The sequence below is a fragment of the Simochromis diagramma genome, unplaced genomic scaffold, assembly GCF_900408965.1.
Source record: "Simochromis diagramma unplaced genomic scaffold, fSimDia1.1 OVJJ01000602.1, whole genome shotgun sequence".
NCBI classification, from domain to species: domain Eukaryota; kingdom Metazoa; phylum Chordata; class Actinopteri; order Cichliformes; family Cichlidae; genus Simochromis; species Simochromis diagramma.
The window spans coordinates 2,679,744-2,706,464 of NW_024387040.1; the positions used below are offsets into that span (position 1 = coordinate 2,679,744).

Below are 26,721 nucleotides of genomic sequence, written 5' to 3' on the forward strand. Positions count from 1 at the left end.
TAAATCCTTGTGAAATCTAACCCAACATTGACAGAATGTATAAAAATACTGGAAAATTGGGTTAAAAAAACCTAACTTTCATTAAAGGGACTCTTGGGTTCAAACCAAGGAATGTGCAATGAGTATGAAAATCCCGCAGCAATAATAACTTCTGTTACACTGCAGAGGGTTCACTGTGACAGGAGATCAGACAGGATGATCTGCCTGAGGGAAGGATGAGGGTGCAGAAGAGGAAGAGCAAAAGTGAGAGGTGAAGTTAGGATGAGAAAAAAAAACTATTACTATTCATGCAATATTTTTCATTTCATGCCAAATTCTTGAAGATTTACAGGAAAAGGAATAAATTGTGATCTCAGTGTGTTGTGAAAGCCACTAAACCTAATTCATAACCCGAAACCAGAGATTGATTCCACTGATCTGCCAATCATTGAGTTCACATCTTCCCCTGCCAGTCCATCAGGATATCAGACATGAATGGCTGTACTGTGGGGTATCTCCCCTGCTGAAGATGTTATTGATAGATCACATCTGCAAAAGCAGTCATTGTGAAACAGAGTGAGTCAGTGAGGGAGGAGAGGGCTCAAAGGGAGAATGTGCATATTAAAATTTCTATTTGAGTAAGACAATGTGCAGTAGTTACTGAGCTACAAGGTCTTTACTTTGTAAATGTTAGTAGATGGATTAAAAGTGCTGACCTCAAATGACACGAGTAAAACACACAGATTCTCCAGCAGCACTGCACTAATAGCCACAAATATGTGAAGTCTGTTTAAACCATACTGGAGGATACAGTTTTCTTGATTTACCAAATCAATAATAAACTAAAAATGACTCATTTTCTTTTTTTTAGTGGAAGGGAATATTAGCTATAATAATTTTGCAGCTAATGTAAGAGGAGGGTCTAGATGCTAAGCTGCTATGGAGTTGGGGGTCCATGATGGAACAAAAGGGAGCCAACATCTAAAGAACAGCTTTGAGTGTTAAAGAAATGAGACATAAGAGAGTTCAAGTTACACTGAAGACTAAAGGTGATCATAGCAATTATTTCATTAGAATTGTAGAAACTCTGCTTCTGCCGTACACACGGTATTTCCACGCATTTTTGCACACGTTTTAATTAATGGACCCGTTTGCCATTTTCCTAACAAAATGTAAAGAAATCAAGACTTTTGTGCAGTATCGTACCGCACCCCAACCAGACACTGTCAGGACTAAAGATTTACTCAAATGTAGAGGTTGAGTGGAAAAAATTTCCAATAAAGGTTTCCAATCGAACACACAAAAGATAGACTCGACTATAAAGCAGCATTAGTAGGTACTTTTCTGTCTCCATTTCCACTAACCCACAATGAAAAAATGAGTTTTATAGCTTGTGTTATAAACCACTAGCCAACTTACTGCACAAACTGCTTTATTTATTTATTTCCAATCACCTCGGTGCTGCAGGCTTGCTGTGTGAGCACTGAAAGCTGTAAATCACTGGCTTCACATGGAGCGTTACAACATGGCAGCCAGTTTCCCCGGTCGAGAAATTACAGGATTTTACCTGCTGGTACACATCAGATCACAGGCACTGCGGATTGTGCTGCTTCAGTGTAGCTCGCTCCACAACTGGACCTGGAGAGGTGCTCAGTTCAGAGGTCTAACTGATTCAGTCTCACCCACCCACACACACACACACACACACACACACACACACACACACACACACACACACACACACACACACACACACACACACACACACACACACACACATACGGAGGAGGCCTGGGATGTGGAGCCTGACTAGTGACATCAGAGAGACATTAATAACTCAGAGCCATAGCTGCAAAATAACACACTGGTAATAGCACAACTGACAGGAATTAGCACACCCGCAAGAGGGAACGTCCAAGGTTCTTTTTGTGCGTGTGTGCGCTCGCATGTTTACCTGAATAATAGTGATTTATTGCTTTCAAGAAGACCTCATCCCCTACAGAGAAAAGGCTTTTATGCTACACAAGGAGCCACACGATAAGAAGCACTGCAATACAAGCATTCACACTCACATGAACACACACACACACACACACATAAATCCTTACTGGACAGACACACAGAGAGTGCTTCAAGGCTTACCAAACTCTATAGTAATTAGTTTGAGAGTAACACACACAAATTGCATTAGTAAAATTCAAGCAAGTACACTTCAATTAACGTGAGAAATATACCTGAATAAAACTTAAGTGGAACTGAAATGAAAAGGCAAGGAGTTTCTTTGAACCTAAGGCTACATCTAAGCTAAACCATTTTCCTTGCAAAACTCTGCTTTAATGAAAACTATATCAGTTTACAGCACATTTATAATTCCCATTTATATTAACTGTAAATACAGCTATATCATTTAGGTAGAGTGGGTATGATCCTAGACTCAGGAGATGGACCTGTAGCTTGCATAAAATTGACTTACTGGGGCAATTCGGCTACTTTTGGGCAAGATGGCCTGCTGAATGGTTGTTCTTCACGGAGTCTGCGATAAAACTCGACATTCAATTTTCCTGCGAGAACACTCGGATCGCTTGAAAAAAAGAAAAAGAGAGGCGATCAAACCGTCTAGACTGAAAGTTAGGGAAGATAAAAAGAAAACTCAGACAACGAGTAGGAGAAATTATTCGGTTTTAATAAACATTTAAACTTTATTAGTCGATATCTAGAGAAGCGAGACCCAAAGGTTTTAGCTTAATCTGTAAGGATTAAGTATACAGTTACTGAATTGTTGCTGCAAAGCAAACACACTCACATTGGAGCATTTCCCATTGGCAGACAAAGACACAACAAATGAGAAACAAGTATCCACAAAAGGATGAAGAAATAGGAAAAGGCATGAGAGTCTGCTACTACTACTGTTCCAGTTTCATATGGGCGACTGACATCACCCATCTAAAAGTTTCGGCACATCCAGGCTCAAGCACAATCCCGGTGTTTTCAAACCACAACTGGGTCAGCAGAGATTCTTAAAAGTCCCATTTTAAATTAGTGTGCATGCTAAAACTAAAATATATTAATGTGGATGTACACTTAATCTGCACTGGGTGCCGTAAGTGCGTTTGTGTGTGCATCTTGTGAGAGGCCGTGCGCGTGCCTGCTGTCCCGGGTGACTCTATGAAATGCAAATTACAGGCAGGAGTTATGATCGACTGGTGGCTACTGTGTCAGCTGCGCTGGACACGAGACAAGGCCGTGAAGGAGGGAGAGAGGAGGAGGAGGAGAAGGAAGCAGAGAGGGTGATTAGTGGCTCTCTTTCCTGTGCCTGCAGCTCAGAGAGATGCTGGTTCAGCTGCACTCTTGTTTCTGATAAAAAAGCTTCCTGGAAGTATGGGAATGTTCAGAGTCCCAGTTTAGTGTCAATTTTGGCTGCTGATTTTAATAAACCTGAGCAAGTTTACATGGAATTATATTTCCCAGCAGTGCAAAATATGATTACACCCACATTAATTTGCATTACGGTTAACTGTGTTGTGTGATTTAAACATTCCAACCTAGAAACTGATAGTGCTGCACTGTGATGAATGAAAGAGGGGGTCGGGACTTTCATTGTTCACCCACTGAGGCTTGCAACTTTCTATTTAGGCTCTTTATTGGAAAAACAGCAAGGAACCTGTCCTGCAATGCACGGTGCACCCAGCTGCTAGAAACCTGGCAGAAACATGGAGTAAACAAGCAGCAAGAAACAAAGCAAGACAGACATGCAAATGTCTTATTAAAAATGAGACACATTTCATCTGCAGCCTGGCGCTGTAGGGCACACCCTCCCCGTCTAAGACTATAGTCTTGCTCACCCACACTGATAAAAATACCCCCGCAAGGAGGACAGAAAAAGATCACACTGTGACTTGCTTCCTCTGCTAGCCGCAGGTGCTTGTCTGGCAGCAGCGTGAGAGTTCACTGAATTTTTGCACCGGTGTCTTAGTAAACACACACGCTATTGTTTTGGGATGATTTGGAGACGCTAACATAAATATTCATGAGCAAAAAATGTGAATGCGGTAAAAAAAAAGAAAGAAAATTAAATCTCATGCTTACATTTTGTATTTGTGTGGAGGTGTTGATAAGGGGGAAGATTAATGGGTTTGGAGACAGGCAGGTGAAAAGTCAGAGAAACTGCACAGTCAACATAAAAGCTGCATATTTGAATTCATGCACTCTAATAAAACTGTAAAAGAAAAAAATATACAGCTGTACAAAACAACCTGTTTGTCTGGCTCTATCAGACTAGAGTAAAAACAAGACAACAATCTTCTTGTAACCCTAGGAAAAACCGGTGGCTGCCTGGTAACTTGACTGAATTTTTCCATTGCAAGTGGTTGTGGTGGCCAACTAGTTGCCCAGAGGCTACCTTTGAGCAACCACTTGTGATCAGAAAGTGCTTGCACCTACCTTGAAACAACTGTTTCAGCTCAGACCGACTGCAGTCACTCTCAGATTGGCGAAGGTTTCTAAATAATTGCTGTCTAATTTATAAATGCAAACAGATGTGTGGTGGATTTTTGTTTGATATGTATAACTATGTAACTATATACACTATATATCTATGTGCACTGAACATATATATTTTAACTTTCATGTAGAGTCTTAAGCACAAGACATTTTGCTTCACCGAGGTTTATTAAGGTGGTGCAGTAACGGGGCAGTTAATGCTGCTGAGAGTTCTGCTGCATAACTCACTCTCCAGCTAACTAACCTTCCCTAATACACACTCAACGTCTTTCATGCAGCACAACCAAAACAGTAAACACATCACGATAAAATATCATACGATATAATCACACACACACACACATACTTTGAACTACACTGAAGTGTTTTAAGAACCTATGTAGTTATAAGATTATATATTAATAATTAGGATTAATGTGTGACCTTTGACCATGTTGTGACCTATTGTCAGAGGGCAAAGCAAAGGGTTAACCTAAGGGTGTCCCTTTGGGCAGGGCACTCAGCCAGAGCCCTGCCCGTACCCTGGCCTGTACCTGACCTCTGCAGCTGCGTTTGGGCGCGTGGGAAAGTTACTCAGCAGCAGGGGGCGGGGATACTGGTCCCAGTATATTAGAGGACCAGAGGACACCCCCAGCACTTTTTCCCCTCTGCTGTTACTCTCTGTCCGTCTCTGTGTTGCTCTGCTGTCTGTGCTTAAGGCTGTACACCCGGGGTTTTGCTTTGCTTGCTTTCTGCTATGTAATTTTCTTGCTAAATGTCTGTATGTATTTTTCCTGCTGTTCATATGATTCAGTGTATTAAACTCTGTTCCAAGAATTCTACTCTTTTCCAGAGCATCTTTTTGAGTGTCTTGATTTTAATTGGATCTAAAGAGGTTGGATCTCCACATCGTTGGTGGGAGAAGGTTATCAAGATGGCTTCAAAATTTGCGACCACAGATGCCCAACACGTTGCAATCAATCTGAACCAGTCTACGTGAGTGAGAATACATTTTTTGTGATGTCTCTTTCCTGCAAGGGACTAGAAACAGCTGGTTGCCAATTGGTTGTTTTCTGATTACATTCCTATAAGGTTGAGCATCAGTTTGCAATTAAATTGCCATCCTGCAGCAGCTGTATCACTATTTGTGGAGGAATTTCAATTTCAAATCTATGCAGTTATGAGTTAATCTATGTGAATTTCTGTGTATGCTGAAGGTGACAGATTCGCGATTTTCACCAGTCTGGAACAGTTAATTACACTATTATTACAAACCGATTGCATGTCATTGCCAACTTGACCAGATTCCAACACAAACTGAAAGGAGACCGTTCCATCTTACTGCAGTTTTATCGAGACCAAAAGTCTCTTTGAAGACTGACTGCAAGTGGTTGGAGACCCCCGTCTTTGAAACAACCATGTCAAAGGCAACAAGATTACAGCTTCTGTCATTTTGGTCATGCTGCCTCTCCAACCACTGCTTCCCCTAGTGTGTCTGTAGCATTAATGAGCTACGGTGTAGAGGGGCTGTTTAAGAAAATCAATTAAACAGTTACAAGATTGATTTGCCTTAAAAGCTGAAATGATTTCAATATGGGGCTTTGTGGTGAGAACAGCACGGCAGCGTGTCGGCACAAGGAGATTTAGGCAATCAATAAATAGTCTACAATACACAATGGAAGAATGAGCAGGTGGAATCAAATGGCAGAAACAGACTAGAGAATATGTCAAATGTCACGATTTTAAAAGGATCTAAACATGCTACTGATGCAGTTAGATTTCTATGCAAATGCATTTTTATGCCATGAACAAAGTATTCACACGACGAGACCAGAGGCAGTAGCATCACATTCCTTTGGGTGAATCATATGATCAGCACCCCTTCATCTCCTTTTAAATGAACCTATTGCTATGAGACTGACAACCTCTGTCAATCACAAATCTGAATCATTCAGATGTGGTGTGAACCATCAATATGGTTCTCGTTGGACATGAAAACAAACAGAAGGACCTCCCGGATTCACAAACAGCTTCTAGGACTGAACAGGGAGTGCTATTTGTAGCAGTGAGTGGATGTAACATATATGTGGATGTGTGAGGTTGCATGTTACCAGTAGCGACTACATGCTCTTTACGATGTACGATGCACAGCTAACGTCACATCGTAACTGCAGCAGCGCACATGGAAATGTCTGTTTAAGAGGACTCTGAGGTATATGTGCAGGGATCTGTTTGCGCTTGTTCTTGCTAATCCATAAGCTGCACAGTAAAATGATGTGCATCCATGCGTGATCTGATTAAAACATTAAAATTAATGGCAAAAAACCCCAATTAATGTAAGTTTCAGCATGGCTTTCTGCTTCTCTGTGAATTCCTCATGCATGTGCTTGTGTGCAAGCCTCGCCTGTTTGCATGAGTGTTCGCGTACATGTACTGTACAGCGTAGCAGATGCCATAATCTCCTCAAAGTCATGCTTTAGGATGAGATTACGAAAACAGTACAAACATTTTGTCTGTTCGGTTTTTTTGTTTTGTTTTTTTGAAATTTCTGTGCAGACCAGCCCTCTGTGCATACACTGCCTGACAACTCTATATAGAGATGCACAGAGGAGCCCCTATAGTTTAAATGCAGGGAGTTGCAGTAGCTCTAATGTAAATGTGGAAAAGATGGATGAAAAGAGAATACTAAACTAAAAGCAAGAGAAGGCTGGGGGTAGCAGAGAAGTATTTTTTCCAAAGGCAGAGACAAAGAGAAAGCAACAAAGCGATTTGTGAGACACAGCAAAAGGAGAATTTACTTGCATTTCCACTCTTGAATAACTGGGACAGGTCATTTCCTCTTCTGTCATTCCTTTTTCATCCTTCTGCCCTCCCTTCTTCTTCCTCTCTCTTGACCTTACTTACTCCCTTCTCTGCCCCTTTAACATTCTCACCAGTGCTTGGGTGTAGAGCCGAAAGGAGAAAAAAAAATTACTTTTCAGTTCCCGCTAAAATGTTTTGACTTCTCCGATAAAAACCACTGGTGTGTGGCAAGTGTGATTATACTATGTGTGAGCGGTTGTGTGTGTTTGAAGACCATGGGCCGAGGATGCCGTTAATTCAACCAGGCTGCAAAATGGTCATGCCTGTCCCATCCGTTCAGGAGGGGACAGATGCGTTTGGTGCGTGTGTGTATACATATATATATATATATGTGTGTGTGTGTGTGAGTGTGTGTGTATATGCGTGTTTCACAAGGCTAGAAAGGTGTTATTACAAAGCTGCCGAATCACTGAGTCTTCTCTACAGATACCATCTGCCATCGACACGCAACCATTTCTGTGGTTGCCCTGAAACATTTATGCAATCCATTACAACATCTATGTCAACCAGTCCTGCTCACACTTAATTAACAAATATATAACCGATGCACGTCCTCATGTCTGCTTGCATGCGAGCATAAGTCTGCCTGGATATACATGCATACATTCTAATAGGCATCCATGTGTGAGTGGGTGACTTTAGCCTCTGAGTGCGTCCATGTGTGCAATGATTACAAATCTGCTTTCCGTAGTTGGATCACACTTGTGGGCAGCGTGGCCACGCCACTGTGAATGTTGATGGACAGCCGGTGAATGTGAGTGAGAGCATTTGGCGGTTTGTTTCCTTTGCGAACAGATTTTGCATTTAGATTCAGCAGAAATGGTTCAAAAAGAGACAAAACCCATGAACTTTTTTCAACTCGTGAGTTTGACTAACACTGTATTTCATTCGATGTTTTCTCTAATGAAAATACTGTTGATGAGGAGGTACGTTGCATCGAACCGGTGCATTTTCTTGCAATCGTAACTAATAGCTATTTCTGAAAATCAAATTCCAGCCTTCTCTTCCCAGTGAAAGCTGTTCCAAACGACATGACTCCACCCAGAGAGAGTAATTCATGCTAAAACCAGATTTAAGCTTGTTTAATGCGCTAATGAAAAGTGCTGTATTTATATGTAGCTGGTAGACGGCAATGCTGTGACATCAGGTCCATCTGTGACTCAGTCTAAAGCTGTAATGAGAACATTACAGAGCCCCCAGCAGAGGTACGCACACACACACACACACACACACACACACACACACACACACACACACACACACACACACACACACACACACACACACACACACACTCAAAAGGAAGACAGACAGAAAGAAGAAGAAGATGAGGGGGAGAGATGATCGATGCAAATCTTGTCACCTCCTTTGACTACCATCACCTCTTTCCCTCCTTCTCCTCCTCTTCTTCGCTGCCTCTCCTGCTCCCACTCCTCCTTCTCCCTCCTGTCTCACACACCAGGACCGAGGGCAGCGGGTCTAACTCAATACACCATGCAGCAAAAATCAATGACAGACAGAAAGAGACAGAGCTAGGCGACTGAGGGGATGAAATAAGGCGAGGGGCGGCGTAATTTTTTTTTTCGGCGGCTTTGTTGCGCTCTTAAATCCTGTCCACTCCTATTACCCTAAACACACACACACACACACACACACACACACACACACACACACACACACACAAATAGTCAGAAAATGCTAAATGCAGCACATATACACATGCCTGCTGTTTTTTCTGGAGTGTTGCTAACATTACAACAAAAAAATTACACCTTTGAAGACATCACCTCATACAAAAGAAGCTTTTACAAGCTGATACTTAGAGCCTAAACACACACACATATATATCATATCCCAAACCCCACTGAATCCACCACAAATGGACTCACACTTTGGCGTTGTATTTTCAACAACCTGCTCAGACACAGAGAGTTTAATATTCATCTAATGGCAAGTCGGGACACACGAATAACTCCCAAGGCTTTGGACAAAACTGCATGCATAAACAGCCCAAAACAGACACAGACACATACATATGCACACACAGCAGTCATTTGCAAACGCAAGTGGCGTTCCCCTGCCTCACACGCTCCTGATTGTTTTGGTTTTTTTGTCCTTCAAATCACAAACATGCATTGATTCCTTTAAAACCCTGACTTTTTTGTTTGGGAGAAAAGCAGAAAGAAATCATTTATTTTACTGTAGAAATTGGGTCTTTTTTATGTAAATGTGAAATCTGCTGGAGAAAAATGGACACGTGCCAATTTTCATCACCACTGCCTTGTTGTATCTCTATTACCAACAGTTCATATCAACAATCGTAACATTTATTTTATAACTTTTCTCCACCTTTTCATTAACTGCCCTGCACTTTTCCCCTTCATCACCATATTAAACATGCAGAAAAATGCAAATGGAAAGAGGGATGTTTCAGTAAGAAAGGATTGGACAGTATGATGTTTAAAAAAAGCAGCAAAACAAAAATCAGGAAAAGACTCAAAACACACCCATCCTTAAGGCACTGTCACCATCAAAGTCCACCTTTCCCTCTCGTTCATTCACTTTTCCCCATCTGTCTCCTTCAGAGTCAGTTTTCCTACAGCCCTCTTCCTCACTTAATCTTCTTTTCTTCTTTCATAAATTCCCTCCCGTTTACCCCCCCATCAATTTTCCTCTTCCTTCAGTCTCCTCCAGTCAGCCAATTCACAGCTTCTCTCATATCTCTCACCCTCATTCATTCCACTGACCTAATCTCCCCTGCCTCTGCCTCTGCCCAGGGTGTGTATGTGAACGTGTCTGCGTGGAAACACTAACCTGCCCTTCTGGCACGCTGAGCAGAGCCACGCTTTGTCCCTCTTGCTGTAGGTGCAGCAGGTCTTGCAGACGTTGTACTGGCAGTCCGGGCACTGGCGCTTGGGGTTGAGCAGGAAGGTGAAGGGCGCGCAGCAGCGGATGCAGCAGTGCTCGTTGAAGCGGTGCTGCTTGGAGAGGATGGAGCATCTGCTGCCTTCCTCCGCCAGCTCCTGCTTCATCTCGCTGAAACCGGGAGAGCGAGAGAGAGAGAAAGAGAGAGAGAGAGAGAGAGAGAGAGCGAGAGAGATAGGATGAGGGGAGGGGGAGAGAGAGAGAGAGAGGGGGGGGATGTGAGCGCCTGGTTGAGAGGTAGGACGTGAAAACGGCGGAGGACGCCGCGATGCAGAGTGAATGAAAAAACTGTGGCAAATGAAAAATTGGGCGGTGGGGGGTGAACAAGGGAAGGGCAGAAGGGGTCAAGGGTTTGGTGAAAACACTCTGCTGCTCCATGTTTCTGCCTCAAACGCCTTCTCTTTCCCTTACGCCGATTTTGTGGAATTAACGTGATGGCTGACATTTCAATTTGCGAGGACCTGTCATGCCTTTTTTTTTTGCACTTCAGTCGGAACTCCGCTGAGGACAGCATGTCATGCGCATCCAAAGCATCAGATGAAACTGAATTGTAGTTTGTTAATCAAGATATTATGAGGTTTGGAATAATTACAATAAACTGGCTTAAATCGCAGTTAAGTTGAAGGTCAATACACACAAACGAGCCTGACTGGGAAAAAAAGGAGCATAAATAGAAAGCCTCTGATGAGTTACTCAAACTAAGGTTTAAAATCACATAAATGATGAACAGAGACTCGCTGATCACATCAGAGAACTGTTTCCACTGATCAGCAATTAGGAATTAGGCTAAAAAGTTGAACAAAACCAACTGAAAAAAAGCAAACAATAATCCACAGTCTCAGCTGACTCTGACAATCCTACAGCTTCCAAAAATTAAGTGAGACTAAATTTATATCCTTCACCTGTAGCTGGGTATTAAGCTTATGAGAGAGACAGTATAATACGGACTGTTAATCAGTGTTTTAACCAGCAAAGCATCTTTCCTATCCGAAGCCTCAAGTGTTCACATTAACTATGCACATGGGTTTACCTCTGCAGGATTTGTGCTTACTGGGCAAAATGCAAAATCAGCAGAGGCTACAATAAATTATGTAATGGTTCGCATTTGTATCATAAACACATCGTCATCATCATCATCATCATCATTCGATGTTGCACTTGTGTCAGCTATATTTAAAATGACCCTCAGTGAGAAGGAGAGCTCGAGTAAGAACACATTTATCCATGTTTACATCATCAGCCATCACTTGTCATTAGGCACGAGCGGCAGCTGAGATGCAGAGATCGAGATGTTGCTGCTGGCGAGGTGTGAAAGTGAGTTCAGCTTGAATGGGCAGCGGGTAAATTATTTAAAGCCTCTACCCTACCCTCAGCCAGGTCACGGCCTACTGAGCTTACGCTGATCTCACAGATGCACACATGTGCATGGCAGATGGGGCTTATATGTGCATACCAGAGGCGTTAGAAGTATTCTTTACACCACAGAGTCAATCCTAACCAAACCACTAAGTCATACATGAAAAATTAAGTAGGGAGCAAAAAGTGTGGTGAATGCAGCATATTGCAAATTTCCTGTGTGTATTTTGTGTACATGTTGTGTCGAACCAGCGGGGACCCTGCACTCTCCTGCTTCCCTAAGTTATTAACGCTGCTCCTCGAGCAGATCTCCTCTGCCGCCTCGCTGATTGCTTTTCCTATGCATCATTAGACGTAGCATAATAACAAGACGAACCAACCATTTCATATACAGCGCCATGTGAGAAAGAGGTGGGTTTGGGGTGACGAGCGTGGGCGTTGCATATGGACACGGACGTAAACAATTATATACCAAAAACGTATTCAAAAGGAGGCTTTCATAGTTTTGCAGCTGGCAAATATTGGTTGCGCTCAAATTAAATGATAAATGAAAATATTCAAAACACATTTATGTGCGCAAACAAAAGCAAGGGAAATATATGCAGAGAACATTAATATCTCAATAAGCTAAAGAGGCAATTGCCTGGAAATCATTTCCCTCAATCCTGATTATGATCAGGATCCATTTTGCCTTTCTGCTTTCGTGTTATGGGTTTAATGAGCAGCCCAGTTAGACTGCAGCTAGCTATAGCCATTTAATTAAATGATCGGGCAAATGTACACATATCCAAAGACAAAGAGTGCTCATCATGCCTGCTATCGCTTCACATTACCTCATTTCCCTGTTAATGAGACATGAAAACCTGTGCTCAGTGCAGAGTAATCGGTGTAGATACATGTAGGTCATCCAGGTATCAGTGAGGCACAATTGGCCTCAGTGAGAAATAACACAAGGCGCTCCCTATTCACATAGCAGTGTTTTGAGTTACTGATTTTTAACAGGTGTTTGGCATACAGCTTATAATATAATAATAATGTGCTGGAAATATTATAGCATTACATTTTAAAGAATGCTCCAAAATTCCTGCTAACGGCTGATAGCTCAGGCATGCTAGAGTAAAAAAATAGAACTGCAAGCTCCTTGTGAAAGAAAAGGGGAACATCTGCCATTGCCTTGTGCTTGCATTTAATTACCAGCTCATTTTTGATCACAGGGTGGTTGGCAACCCGTCTCCAAACAGTCATGGTCCACCTCAGAGGATCACTCTCAGACAGACTGGCGAAAGTTTGCAAATAACCGCCATCTACTATATAAACACATGACACAACATGTTGCAGTCAGTCTTAGTCAGTCTGCAGCACTGAGAGCAACTTGTCTGAAACTAGTCTCTTTCAAATAGGACACTCTGGCTGCAGACTTGCTTATTAGTATTTGTTATTCGGTATATATGCCTATATTAAAGATTATCCTATATAAAGGATTTCTGTTTCAGATCTTTGGGTTTCTGACTGAACTCTGAATGTATGCAGTTAATGTGAAGGACGATGATAACAAATTTGCAATTTTCACAGGTTTATCATAATTAATTGCCATATTATCACAAACAGATTGCATATAATGGTCAACTGGACCCCATTCAGTCAAACTCATAGCAAACTGACCTCATCTTAACAGTGTTTCAATGCACCAACGTCGCGTGGAAGGTGACTACTGACTACGACTGAACGGAGACCTGATCCCAGTCTTCAAAGCAACCATTTCGAAGGCAACAAGGTCGCAGGTTCATTGCACAGTAATTTTGCTTGTTTTGAATCACTGTTTTTCCTACTGTACTAAGTTTACTAAGCTACAACACAAATATTTTGTTTAAATTTCTGCTTCATCTTTTTGGTCCAATGTCGTTGTCTTCTTCCAGTTGCTCCCTTTAAAAAAAAAAACACACACACACACAAATGTGCGAAATAATTAATAACTGGACTTTGTGGTAACACTGACATTTTCTTTTAACCCAACTCAGAGTACATTGCTTTTATACATCTTCTCTTGTGCTATGCAAAGAGATTTATCTCCTATAGCGCAGTCTGAGACATTCTTGCTGATCTTTAATTGATTCACACATAGATCTTGGGTTTAATAAGAGCGTTGTGCTTACAAAAAGCTCCATAAATAATTTAATAATGAGGGTGAACTGTTTAAAATTCACTCTTTCATCTTTAAAGGAGGGTAAAATACTACATTTTTATTTATTAAATAAGGTCAGTCACTCATTAAAATTAATCTTATTTTGTCAATCAATATGTGTATTGCACTACTATAACAGAATGGGCTGAGAATGTTTGGAAAATGACAGTAACCATTAAATGAATTTAGAAACAATATTTATATAGTTACAGAGCCAAACTGTTGATTAACCGTCACATTTATCAATTTTACTTCATCTCGGCTCAGTTTATTTTAAGACTGCCAGGTAGAGCAGGTTAACCACTAGCACTGTATTCACACCATCTCTGGGTTTCCTCGCTGCATTTGAAATGCGTATAATATAATTAATTACTGAAGCCTTCCTTAATGTCAACATGATTAACTGTAGCAGCTCTGCAAAGTTCTACAGGTGCTGAAAGTTTAAGGATGCCAAACTGTTAAATTAAAAACGATTGATTATGCAAATAAGTCGCTGCAGTGCACATGTTGACGGTGCCATGGGTTTAAGAGGGGGGAGAGAGCACACCCGCTGAATACTAATTTGTTTTGTAATCCAATACAGAAGAGTTGGGATGATATGTGGACCTAATGATGCTCAGGCTATTTCTGAAAATCTGTCACTCCCAGCAAATATTGTTTGTGCTGAAGATCTATTAGCTCGAGTCTTTTTCATCTCTTTCTCCTTTTCCATCAAGTCTGCCCTGCATCCCCTTCTCACTCACACTCCTAGTGTCTGTCAGCCATCCATTAACATAGTAATTTTCCCTCCGTTTCCACCTCTCCGTAATGTCCATTCCTCTCTCTCTCTTTCTGTCAGATGACACAGTCTCCCAGATGACAAACAGGCTGGCTTAGGCTTAAGTTTCTGGGTGATGTTGAATCATGTTATGGTCAGATTTGTAATCTAGATAATGGCATTTTGCAGTCTGGCTGGAAAACAAAAACAATTGCCGTTTCTTTCTAAATGATGTATCGCCCTCTCAGCAGCTGTTCTCTTGCTCAGTGCAGAGCTCAAGAGTTATAGCTCTCAAAACAGTTGCACTGATGACCTAAGCCTGGTATCACAAATGCCCAAATGTGAATTACTCTGAAACCAGCTTTGATTTCCAAGGGGCATCGTCAGCAGGTAGCAGCCAAAATAGCTCTGGATGCAATTAAAGAGACCAAGAACCAGCACAAGGCTGAGTGGACATCCAGGAAGGTTTTGTCCAGGGCAGATAAAATACCAGTTTTCAAACTGGCCTGGAATCCAAGGGCTAATGACTAGCACACAAGTGAAAGTCACTGTGATTAATAAGGTGGATTAGCTGTGAAGAATCACTGTAAAGAATCACTACTGTCCATCCATCCTCTTCCACTTATCTTTTTAGGGTCGCAGAGTGGGGGGGGGGGGGGGGGGGGGGGGCTGGAGCTTATCCCAGCTGTCTTAGGGTGAGAGGCAGGGTACAGCCTGAACAGGCTGCCAGTCTGTTTCACAGCTAACAAATAGACACAGACAACAATTCGCACTCACATTCAAACATATGGGCAATTTAGTGTTACCAATTAACCTATCCCCACTAACTGCATGTCTTTGGACGCACAATCTGATATCCTCGTGTTGGTGTTATTCCCACATCATCAGATTCTGATGATGTGGGAACACCACCAACACGAGGATATCAGATCGGCTGTGGGAGGAAGCCAGAATACCCGGAGTGAACCCACGCAAATATCTATCTATCCATCGATATATATCATATATCTATATCTCATCAATCTATCTATCCATCTATTGATCATCTATTGATCTTCAAAGCAAAAGTGATTCGAGTCGAATCACTTTTATTAGATACAGATATGGAAACACGTCTGTCAGCGTCAGCAACTGTGTTATAACTATAGTCATGTGAAAAAGTCAGGTTTGGTAGGACTCTATGCAGCCCTCTGAAAAACTGAGTCCACCTTTATTGCTTCTATAGGAATTAAGAGGGTAAGTAGCAGCAAAGTCCTGCTAATCAAATGACCTGGATTTTGATCAAGTGTGACCACCTCTTTAAAAGCTTAGCCAAAACTGGGTCATGCAGCAAGACAAGGATCTCAAGCACAGCAGCAAATCTACAACAGAATGGCTGAAAAAAAAGAAAAAGAATCAATGCATTGCAATGGTCCAGTCCAAAGTCCTGACCTCAACACCGAAGCAACAAAATTCCTCTCCAACGATGTGAGAGATTAATGAATTCATAGAGAAAAGTATAAATTCAAGTTATTGCTGCTGAACGATGGGTCAGTGTAGTTAGATTTTCTATAGATAGCATGGAGTCCTGTGTAAAGCTTCTGTTTCACATGACTGCATGCTGAACAGGCACACAATTAGCTAAATCCAAAGGTAATGAGTAAGTAGCATCAGAATAACTATCATGACAGTAAAACATATTACTAAGAACTTAAAAATCCCTCTTTATTCTAAACTTCAGGTTGCTGCATTTCTATACGAAGGCCAGAGAGACTCGCCATCTCTGAATAAGGAATGGGATTTCATTTCTGAGCAAATATGGAGGGACTAGTGAAATCTGAAATGGCACAAATCGAAGCCTGCTTAAAGACCATGCAGGGTGTTTTTAAAGTTAATTCATCACTATAGAGATGCGCACTCAGCTAAAAACTGCTAACAGCTAAAAACAAAATACAAGCACATAAGAGTACATAAATATTTGATATAACACACGGTAAAAAAAAACTGGCATGCGCAGTGTGATTTTGGATAAATGGCACAACTTTAATACAATAGGGAAAAATGTGGCGGTAGCATGTCATAGGAAGGTGGGGGTCACATGTAGTGATACTGTTAAGTTCATGTTGGTATTGCTGAGCAAAGCGCCGCAGAGAAAATGAGCGTAAAATATACCACAGAGACTTTTATCAAATGTTTGATCTGCCTGCTGCAGCAGAAACCAGCATCTGCACTTCACCAGAATCCCAGTGACTCACACAGCCTGGCAGCAGAGGGAAGTGAGCAAAGACTGGGGTGACAGGATAGTATTAGTGTAGCGAAACTGTGCGTGTGTGTGTGTGTGTCTGTATTTATTGATCAGAGTATTTTCAAGTGTACAGCAGCTAAACGCTTTGATAACTGAACTCGAGACTTTTCTGAGCACTTAAGCTGCCTTCACTTCAAAGTGGAAAATACAAAATGTGAAGAAGTACTTTGACTTGTGTTTGGATGTTTACAAAACTCACACAGTGGGACCTGTGTCCCTTCTGTGGTCAAAAAGAAATGCTTCTCACTGCAAATCATAGAGTGTTCGACTGAACAATTGATTAAATTTAGCAGAAGGTGAAAATGAGGGCAAGGTTTAAGAATTGATGGTTTAGGTCAGTCTTCAGGAAATGAATGTAATCAATGTGATGTCCTTTCAACTAATGAAAGTGCGACTGGCTGCCTGTATGGACTCAGGCTTGAGTCAGGATCTCAGCTTGACATCCCCTCCTGATGTTATTCAGCCTGAAGTGACTTATCTACACACTAAATTCTTGCGCATGCACACACATTTCTGACTTTGAGCATGAACACCTGAAGCAAATTTTGGCTCGAATGAAGAGAAAAAAAAACTTTCCTTTGGACCCCGGCAGGATAAAGCTGATTTACACAGTTCATCTAACTTCAATGCCGGTTCCAAGAGACAGCAGCGAGTACCACAATCTCAACTCTTATTCTCCTCTGCAATGCAGTAGCAGACTGGCACATGGGTAATACAAATCAAGGTAGAGGAGTTGTGACATTCAGCTGTTGGGTTGCTGGCAAGCTGCTGATTGATGTGCAGGTGTGAAGAGGCTGGTGAGCTGAGATGAAATCATATAGCTTGCAGGCAGATGGCAGGGATCCCTCTCATGTGCAAGTTAAAATATTAAAGTGTCAAATGAATAATCCACTGAAAAAAATAAAAAAATAAAACATGCAGCCCTAGAACTTCAGGCTACAGAAGATGGAGTAAGCTCCAAAGTCTAACTTTTATTGAATAAAAATCAGAGTTACAAACCCTTTCACAATGCACCAAAACTCAGTACATTAGTCCATATCAGAGTACAAATGTTAACCTCATAGTGGCACTACACGAACCATCCAGTAACTAACAGTGTTGGGAAGGTTACTTTTAAAATGTATTCTGTATAAGGAGGACACTGGACTCAGCACATTCGGGTGAAGTTTCCCAACTTTACTTCGTTACCGGAAGATCCCCCCTACACAGCCTTATGGGTACAGTAGTCTCCCGCTACACCTCCTCCTTTTAGCTAAAGACATACTTCGTAACGACTCAAACAGTTCACAAGAACAGAAATGCGGAGCATCATCAAACGTGAAGATTATACACATCCCTCATTTGTTCACTTACATTTAAACGGAACACAGTATTGTAAGCATCTCTAACAGCCTAACCCAGCTTTGAATAGGGCATGCATGGATAACTACAGATAATTACACATCCAATCTTTCAGGAGGTCTCACCTCTCGACCAGATCTGGTAACAGTCCCTGTTGGTCTAAGGTGGCTCCTATTTCTCCTCAGAAAACCCCTGTCTGTCTCTACCACATAAGATCTGGGGGTATTGGCAGGTCTAACTACTGCTCCAGTGGTTCCTTCAGTAGTAATCCACACTTTCTGTACTGACGATAGATCCAGAAGCGGTCTGACTCTATGTCTGCGGTTGTAGTGTTTTGCCTGCTCACGCCTCCCCTCCTCATCTTTAATGCAAAAAGCCTGTAAGTCGGGCCACTTTGGCACCAGCTTCGCCGCTGCTTGTGGCAATGGTCTCCCCATGAGCAACTGTACCGGTGAGAACCCATGTTCCAGTGGGGTGGACCTGTACACTAGCAGTGCTCTGTTGTAGTCACAATACTTTTTCCACAGGTACCACATTGATGGTACGAACAGCGCGCTCTGCCTCCCCGTTGGCTTGGGGACCTGGGGCTGCTCGTTTCATGTGTGAACTGCTACTCTTTCGCAAAGTGCTTGAACTGTTCTGATGAAAATTGCGGCCTGTTGTCCGATACCACAGTTTTGGCAACTCCATGTCTTGCAAAGGCCTCTTTTATAGCATTAATAGTGACCTCTGCTGATGTGTGTCTCAGTTCAGCTATCTCAATGTACCTTGAGAAAAAAAATCAATCAGCAGGAAATGTTTCTTTGACCACTCGAACAGATCCATGCCTACTTTTTTCCATGGGCGGTCGGGAACAGGCGTTGCCAGCATTGGTTCACGGCACTGTAACCTGTGTTTTTGACATGTTTCGCACCTGTCTACCATCTGACCTATTTGGGTAGAGATGCCCGGCCACCACACGGACTCTTTTGCTCTGGCCCTGCATTTTGAAACGCCCTGGTGGCCTTCATGCAAACGTGACAAAACCTCTGCTCTCATTTGAGGTGGTATGACAAATCTCTCCCCTTTCATAAGAAGACCATGAACCACATTGAAGTCCATTCTGTATTGCCAGTACCCCCTTAACTCTGGATCTAGTTTACCTTTTTCTGGCCAGCCTGTCACACATTGATTCACCACCCTTCTACACAGGTCATCCATTTCCTGCGCCAACTTAATCTCCTCCAGCCTTTTATCTGTGGCTGGGAGATGGGAGATTACACAGTCCACGAAAACCTCCACCTCTTTTTCCAGCTGAAGATCCCCAGCAGAGGGAGGCCCCGCCAGCGGTGCTCGTGAGAGGGCATCAGCGGTGACGAGGTTCTTCCCTGGAACATGGACCATGGTGAAAGAAAAGCGCAGCAGCCTGAGGCGGAATCTCAAAATGCGTGGAGGTAGGTTGTCCAGACCTCTTGTGCTCAGGAGAGGGACCAGGGGTTTGTGATCCGTGATTAGAGTGAACTGTAATCCCATGAGGTAAGATGACAGTCTTTCACACGCCCACGTTACAACGAGCGCCTCCTTTTTTATTTGCACATAGCATCTCTCCATGTCTGTGAGACCTCTTGAGATGTATGTGACTGGTCGCCAGGAGTTGTCAGACTGTTTCTGAGTGAGAACAGCTCCAATACCGTATGGCGATGCATCTGCAGCGACTCGTGTATCTGCTGGGTTGGACTACTGAGCGAGCACTTCTGGAAAGCTTAGTATCCATTTTAGTCTTTGAAACACTGTTTCCTGTGGCTCCGCCCATATCCACTCGTTTCTGTCTTTTAGCAGTTCCTTTAACGGTATGGTGAGTGTGGCTAGTTGTGGCATGAACTTGGCAAGATAATTGGCCATGCCCATGAGACGGCGCACATCTTCCACACTCTGAGGCTGTGGCAGCTGCTGGATTGCTGTTATCTTGTTGGGATCAGCCGCAATGCCGTTTGCTGACACTTTGTGTCCCACAAAGATTATTTGACTTTTAGCAAACTCACACTTCTCATTCAGAGTGAGACCTTCCTTCTGAAACTTTTGGAGCACACAGTGCAACCTCTGGTCGTGCTCCTGCCTGTCTCTGCCATATACAAGCACATCATCGGCGTGACAAATCACCCCTTCAAAATCTTCCAGCATCTGTGACTTTCTCCTTTGGAAATGTTCCGGTGCCGATGCTATGCCAAAAGGAAGGTGGTTGAACTGAAACCTCCCAAAAGGCGTGATGAAGGTGGTGAGTGGCCTCGACTCTGGCGTGAGCGGAATTTGCCAGAATCCAGACCGGGCGTCGAGCTTCGTGAACACTTTAGCATCTTTCATCATTGCAGTGTTTGATCTACTGCTGGGAGGATGTGTTCAGGGGTGTGAGGTCCACACATATTCTGGGGGGCTTTTCTGCTGGTCTGGGGATCACTACCATGCCTGAACATCACTCTGTAGGCTCAGTGACTTTGGAGATAACTCCCATTTCTTCCATTCTGTGCAGCTCGTTTCTCACGGCATCTCTGAGGGGAAGAGGAACACGTCTTGAGGCAGATAGGGCTATTGGTACAGCTCCTTGCTCTATCTCAATGTGGTAAGGCTCCTTCGGCATGCCTAAACCTTTAAAATCATCTGGGTATGCTGCCCTGAAATCTGTCACCGATTCCATTACTGTGCTACTGCGACAGACCACAGCAAAGTGTCCTTTCTTCTGACATTTTCAACACTGCACCTCTTTGGCTGGACATTCTTTCCATGAGCGTTTGTTCTTGCGACCACAGCAGCCACATTCCTTTTCACTTTGCTTGATTGGCTTTTGTTCTTTCTTCTGCCACGTCTGCGTTTTCCCACGTTTTGTATTTGTCCGTATTGTGTCCATGTTCAGTGTTTTCTCCGCTGCCGTGCTACTGTGAAGTATTGATTGTTGTTGTTCTTTACTGTTTCGCTCTGCCTAACTCTCTCAATGGCTTTAGCAAGAGTCAACTCTGAGTCCATTTGCAGCTGCTCGGACAGTCTTTTGTCTTTTATGCCAACTACAATTCTGCCCCTTATGAGTTCGTCATTGAGTGCTCCAAATGCACAATTTTCTGCAAGTTTGTGCACAGCAGTGATGAACGACTCTGTACTTTCACCATCCTGTTGCCGTCTGGAGTTAAACTGTGCTCTTTCAAAAATTATGTTATGTTTTCCTACATAATGTTTGTCAAATGCCTCTTTGACAGTTGCATATTTCTTTTTATCTACATCGCTCAGTGCTAAAACTGCCAAAACGTCATCAGCAGCATCTCCCATAGCGTACAGGAGTGCGTTAACTTGATACTCATCTGATTTATTGTCGAGAGCGGTTGCAATGCGAAATCTTTCAAACCTTCTGATCCACTTTGGCCAATCGGCAGGATGAGAAAAGTCAAATGTTTCTGGGGGAGTCATTTGTACCGTGGTCGCCATCGTGATGTGTGGATCCCTCGCGTTCAGAATCCAAGCTTTCCGGTGCGCCGACCCCGTCTCCTTCCTCCAACATGTGAGGCTCGTACTCGACTGAGCACGCGCGTCTTGTTGCTAGCGCTGTTAACCGCCTCGGCCACACATCACCTGCATGCCGGTCTTTTTCAGGTCACCAATGCGAAGACTTCTCTCGCAAATTAACTGCACTGTACTGTACTCGAAAATACCGTGAAGACCCACCGTTCGCACTTCTGACACCATGTACAAGGAGGACACTGGACTCAGCACGTTCGGGTGAAGTTTCCCAACTTTACTTCGTTACCAGAAGATCCCCCCCCCCCCCCACACACACACACACAGAGCCTTATGGGTACAGTAGTCTCCCGCTACATATTCCACTACAGAATCAAACGTTTTTACAACTACATGAATGTACTATTGCTGTGTGATTTATTACTATTACTGAAGGCTACTCGCCATACCAATACCAACTAGATGTTTAAATCTTAATATAATGAGTAACAGTACGGTGGACATTAGGTAAGGCTGCACTTTTTGCAGCAATCTCGTATAGAAAACTATTCTACGCCTATATAAAACAGGTCCGCGGCTCCTAACCGTAGTAAAGGGACCTCTGACTAATACGTCGGGTTCCGTGTCGGGCTACTCCTATTCCTCATATTTTGTATTTTAAAAACGTAACGCCCGTACATGTATTCCATTACTCCCCAACACTGGTAACTAGAGTCATACTGTGGCATCTGAAAGTATTCAGCATTGTTTAAAATGTAAACTTTCATGTATTTTACATTTATTACATCGAAAGTAAAATATTTTAGGCCTTTTCATCTTGATTTTGATGACTATAGCTTATATCTCATGAAAATCAAGTTTTATAATATTTAATTTCCAGTTTTAAATTACTATTCAGAATGTATAAATAGTGTTTATTTCTTGGTTTTGTTCAGTAAACACAACTACAATCGTGACTGGCGACTAGACAACTGTTCAGGTGGCAATCATCAACGCCCTGCATAAGGAGGGTAAGCCACAGAAGGTCATTGCTTAAAAGGCTGGCTGTACACATAGTGCCGTACTGAAGCATGTTAATGAAAGATTAGTAGTGTGGTAAGAAATGGTCCGCAAGGAACAGGGAGCCTTAAGAGGACTGTGAGGAAAAATCAATTCAAATTTTGAAGACGAAGACGACATCAGAAGCGTCTTACCTGGGTTAAAGAGAAAAAAAGAACTGGCCTGTTGCTCAGTGGTACAAAGTCCTGTTGGAAAATGGAAGTAAATTTTGCATTTCCTTAGAGAATAAATGTCTTATAGTTGGGAGGAAGAACTGAGGAATTCTCTGAAGTCCATCGTGAAGTCTGTGACGGTGGCTGTTCCTCTCTAAGTCGAAAGTCAATGCAGCATTATACAAGAGATTTTAGAGCACGTCATGCTCTTTTCTGCTGACAAGCTTTATGGAAATGCTGATTCCTTTTGGAGCAGGAGTTAGCACCTGCCCACAGAGCCAAAACTACTGCCAAATGGTTTGCTGACCATGTTATTACTGTGCTTGATTGGTCATCCAACTCATCTGACCTCAGCCCCACAAAGAGTCTGTGAAGTATTGTCAAGAGGAAGATGAAAAACGCTTGACCCAAAAAGTACAGAGATGATTATAAAGCTGATCGAAGCAATGTGGGCTTCAATACAATCTCAGCAGTGCCTCAAGGTGATCAAGCCACTGGAAACCGTGACGTAGTCATTCGTGATAAAGAAGTCCCAACAAAGGAGTGCACAAACGACCACACTTTGCAGGAGTGGACATTTCACAAGAAAAAAAAAAAAGAAAAAGAAAAAAAAAGACGTTCATGAAAGAAAACTTTTTAAATTTAATTGCAAATAAAACCTTTTTGCACAATTTTTTTTGAGTGGCACTAGTTCAGGAGTGGTAGATGGACATGACTAAAAGTGATTATTACCACTTTCTACTTTGCAGTCTTGAAACATTATGCATATATTTCACTGGAACAGAAACTTTTAAACACACATTCTCAAACTTCTTTGCATTCTGTGGTTGAATTTGGATAATTCACACAACATGCATTAGTAATCATGTTCATTTTTCTGTGGTTGCCTTGGTGTGGTTTACTCATCCACTTCCAAGAAATAAAGAAGAGCCACATACTTGCTGTCTTTTCTCTCCGTCTCTCTCATCTTCACTTTGTGCTGAATAGGTGGCATACTGGTAGCTTTTAATGCACAATAAGCCCCCTTTTCCTTTCATGCCTGCCTGTCACTCTGCAGGGTAGCATATTAGAAGCTCAAGGTGACCACAGCCGGGATGAAGTGAAGCTGCTGCTGTTGCTCTCCCCAACTGTTTTTTTTTTCCATTTGAAATGAACTATGATAGTCTGGAAAGATACCCACAAATGCACGCATGTTCACACAAACCCATACAGAAAGCTTCCATACTGTCACACCATAGATAAAAATCCAGTATCCTATAATCCCAAACATCAAACCAGGAGAGACAGTTGTCTCATTCAAGATTGTGTGGGTGACATGATTAAAGACAACATTCCTTACTTTGCTCTGTATTTTGGTATCTTAAAAATTTGTAGGGAAATTCATTTGTTCCTATACCATCTAGACATAGATTTCTAAGCAGCAATGTGGTGAGCAGATAACAAGGAATGTGCATAACAAGAATTTATAATCAAATGGGAAATACACTCCCATTGCCACAGGTGTATAAAATAAAGCACCTACCCATGCAGTCTGCTTTTAGAAAACCTTTGAGAAAGAACAGGTCGTGCTAAAGAGCTCACTGAATTCAAGCTTGTTACTGTAATAGGATGCCACCATTTCAACAAGTTCATGAAATTTCTTTCTTCTTGGTTGTTCTTCAGTCAGCAGTTAGTGATATTGTTGCAAAGTGAAAGTGCATGGAAACTACGACAACTCAGGCATTAATATCAGCACATTACTGTAGGGTTAATGTCTACATATGTCTATATAATGTATTTTTACCCATACAAATACACTGTTTTTTAAGCATTACCAAATTCAAAGAAAAGCAAAGAAATAAAACCTAAATAGAGTCACCAATCAAATTTAATTTAAAAAAATACATAAAAACTAATTAACTTATTAACTTCATAAAAACTTTTTTCCTCCTAAATGCTCCTCAGAATGGAAAAACCCACCCCCCCTCCTTTACTATGCTCTTGGTTAGTTTTCCACAGGGACTTATTCTTGAAGCATCAGCAAGCACACATAAAGACAAGCTTCATTTCTTCAAATACATCATTTCATAGTGTTTTCTTTCCAGCTCACTGAGGTAAGAGGCATGTTGCAAAACACTATGAGGGAAAAAAAAAAAACATGTACGCAGACATATGTGGCAAAATGGATGGAACAGGGTATGAATCCATATAAAAGTCACATGGGAACATACAGAGACACTGAGACACAGTTCATTTAAACACTGCATGTCAGGAGAAACCAAGGCTGTAAAGCACACAACATTCATGAGATGGTTTAATGTGCCAGTCAAATCTGTTCAGCAGGTATACCACAGCTGCAATGATCTATGTCATTCCCATTCCTTTATTAAAGCAATTACCTGTGTGAGGGAACATTATCTTTGCAGACTCCTTAACACAGGATAAACTCGTGATCTGTGGAGATTATTGCAGTGCTTACAGCTGTAATTACCTGCATTAGTATGATCTGATTTTTGATTTGAAAAGGTGGCACCCATTCTCACTTTTGACTCTCAGAGCTAATGCACTCATACAACAATAGGGTTATTAAAGCATACACATACGCCGAGGGAGTTTGTATTGACATGACAAATGCATTTTAATGTGGAGTTTACCATTACAACAAAGTAAGAGCAATTATTAAAGACTGTATGCAGGGGGAGAATCAATTACACACAGCTTCCAGGCAGATTATAAAGCTGCCAGTGGTTTAAGATAATGTCACACTCACAATTAACTCTTTCCTTTCAGTTCCATACTTCTTTTCTTTGCCCATCTATGATTTCCAGTGTCAACTAAACTTACCGCATCTCTCTTCAGTCTTCCTTCCCCGAGAACCTTACAGTAGTATACCTTATATAGTTTGACACCATCATCCCAAGCCTTTAACTTTCTGCTTTACACTCTCCAACAGTGGCTTAGTTTCCACAAACTTCCACACATCAGCAGTCTTCAGCCTCTGTATCCCTCATTTTCTCTCCCTCTCTGTGAACCCATGGCTAAAATGAAGCCTCTGGGCTATGGGGAGACTTCTCTTTGAAACAACTTTGGCTGTCGACAATTATACAACAGGGCAATAATGAGCCCTCACTTTGGGAAACAATCCAAGTCAAATGTGTGCTACTCTGATAAGGTTTCCAATCAGTGGTTTGCCTGCATGGCAGCTATGCGAGAAAATGAGACCGAGATAAAGAGCAAGCGACTGCGCAGTGTTTTCTACTCCTACTTCCACGGTGACGCAGGCACAGCGAGGTGCAGAGATAATTTGGAAGCGGGGGATTTCAGTTTTGCCTTCTGTTATTGTTGTTTAGACTCTTTAGTAGCTCAATACTGAGAGATTAAACTGAAGAAAAGCTATTGCTGTTTAACTTGACTGTCCCTTCTCCTTTATCGGAGAGAACTGAAGAACTGAAGCCGAACCAATGCAGATTTGGTCTGTTGAGAGAAAGAAATGCCAAGAGCTAGATATATCAAATAGGTTTCAGAGGCTAATTTACAACTTTTAATAATCCTTCAATTTTTTAATGTAAGAAATCCACCTTACATCCAACATAAGGTTCTCAATCAGCATGAAAAGACTATTTGGGTTAAATGTGAGAATCATTCAGTTGTTCAAAGAATAGTCAATGCCTGCATTATGCTGCAGCCTACTTATGCGTTATTTTAATATTCAGTTCAATTCTATTCTATTCTATTCTATTTATATAGTGTCAAAATCACAACATCAGTTGAAGGAAAAACTCCCTTTTAACAGGAAGACCTTCAGCAGAACCAGGCTCTGGGAGGGCAGCAATATTATTATTCTTATTAACTAATAATTGAAGAAAAAAATAAACGAATCAAGAGT

General features: G+C 42.0%; 1 protein-coding gene across 3 annotated transcripts in view; it reads right to left on the reverse strand.

Moving 5' to 3' along the window:
• The window catches only part of LOC120741314 (myosin VIIA and Rab interacting protein), a 128,346-nt gene that overhangs the window by 50,602 nt on the left and 51,023 nt on the right, over positions 1 to 26,721 (reverse strand). For all 3 annotated transcript variants that reach the window (XM_040044115.1, XM_040044116.1, XM_040044114.1), the window contains exon 3: positions 10,135 to 10,356. In XM_040044115.1, coding sequence (XP_039900049.1) covers positions 10,135 to 10,356 — 222 coding nt within the window. The remainder of the gene's footprint in view (positions 1 to 10,134; positions 10,357 to 26,721) is intronic.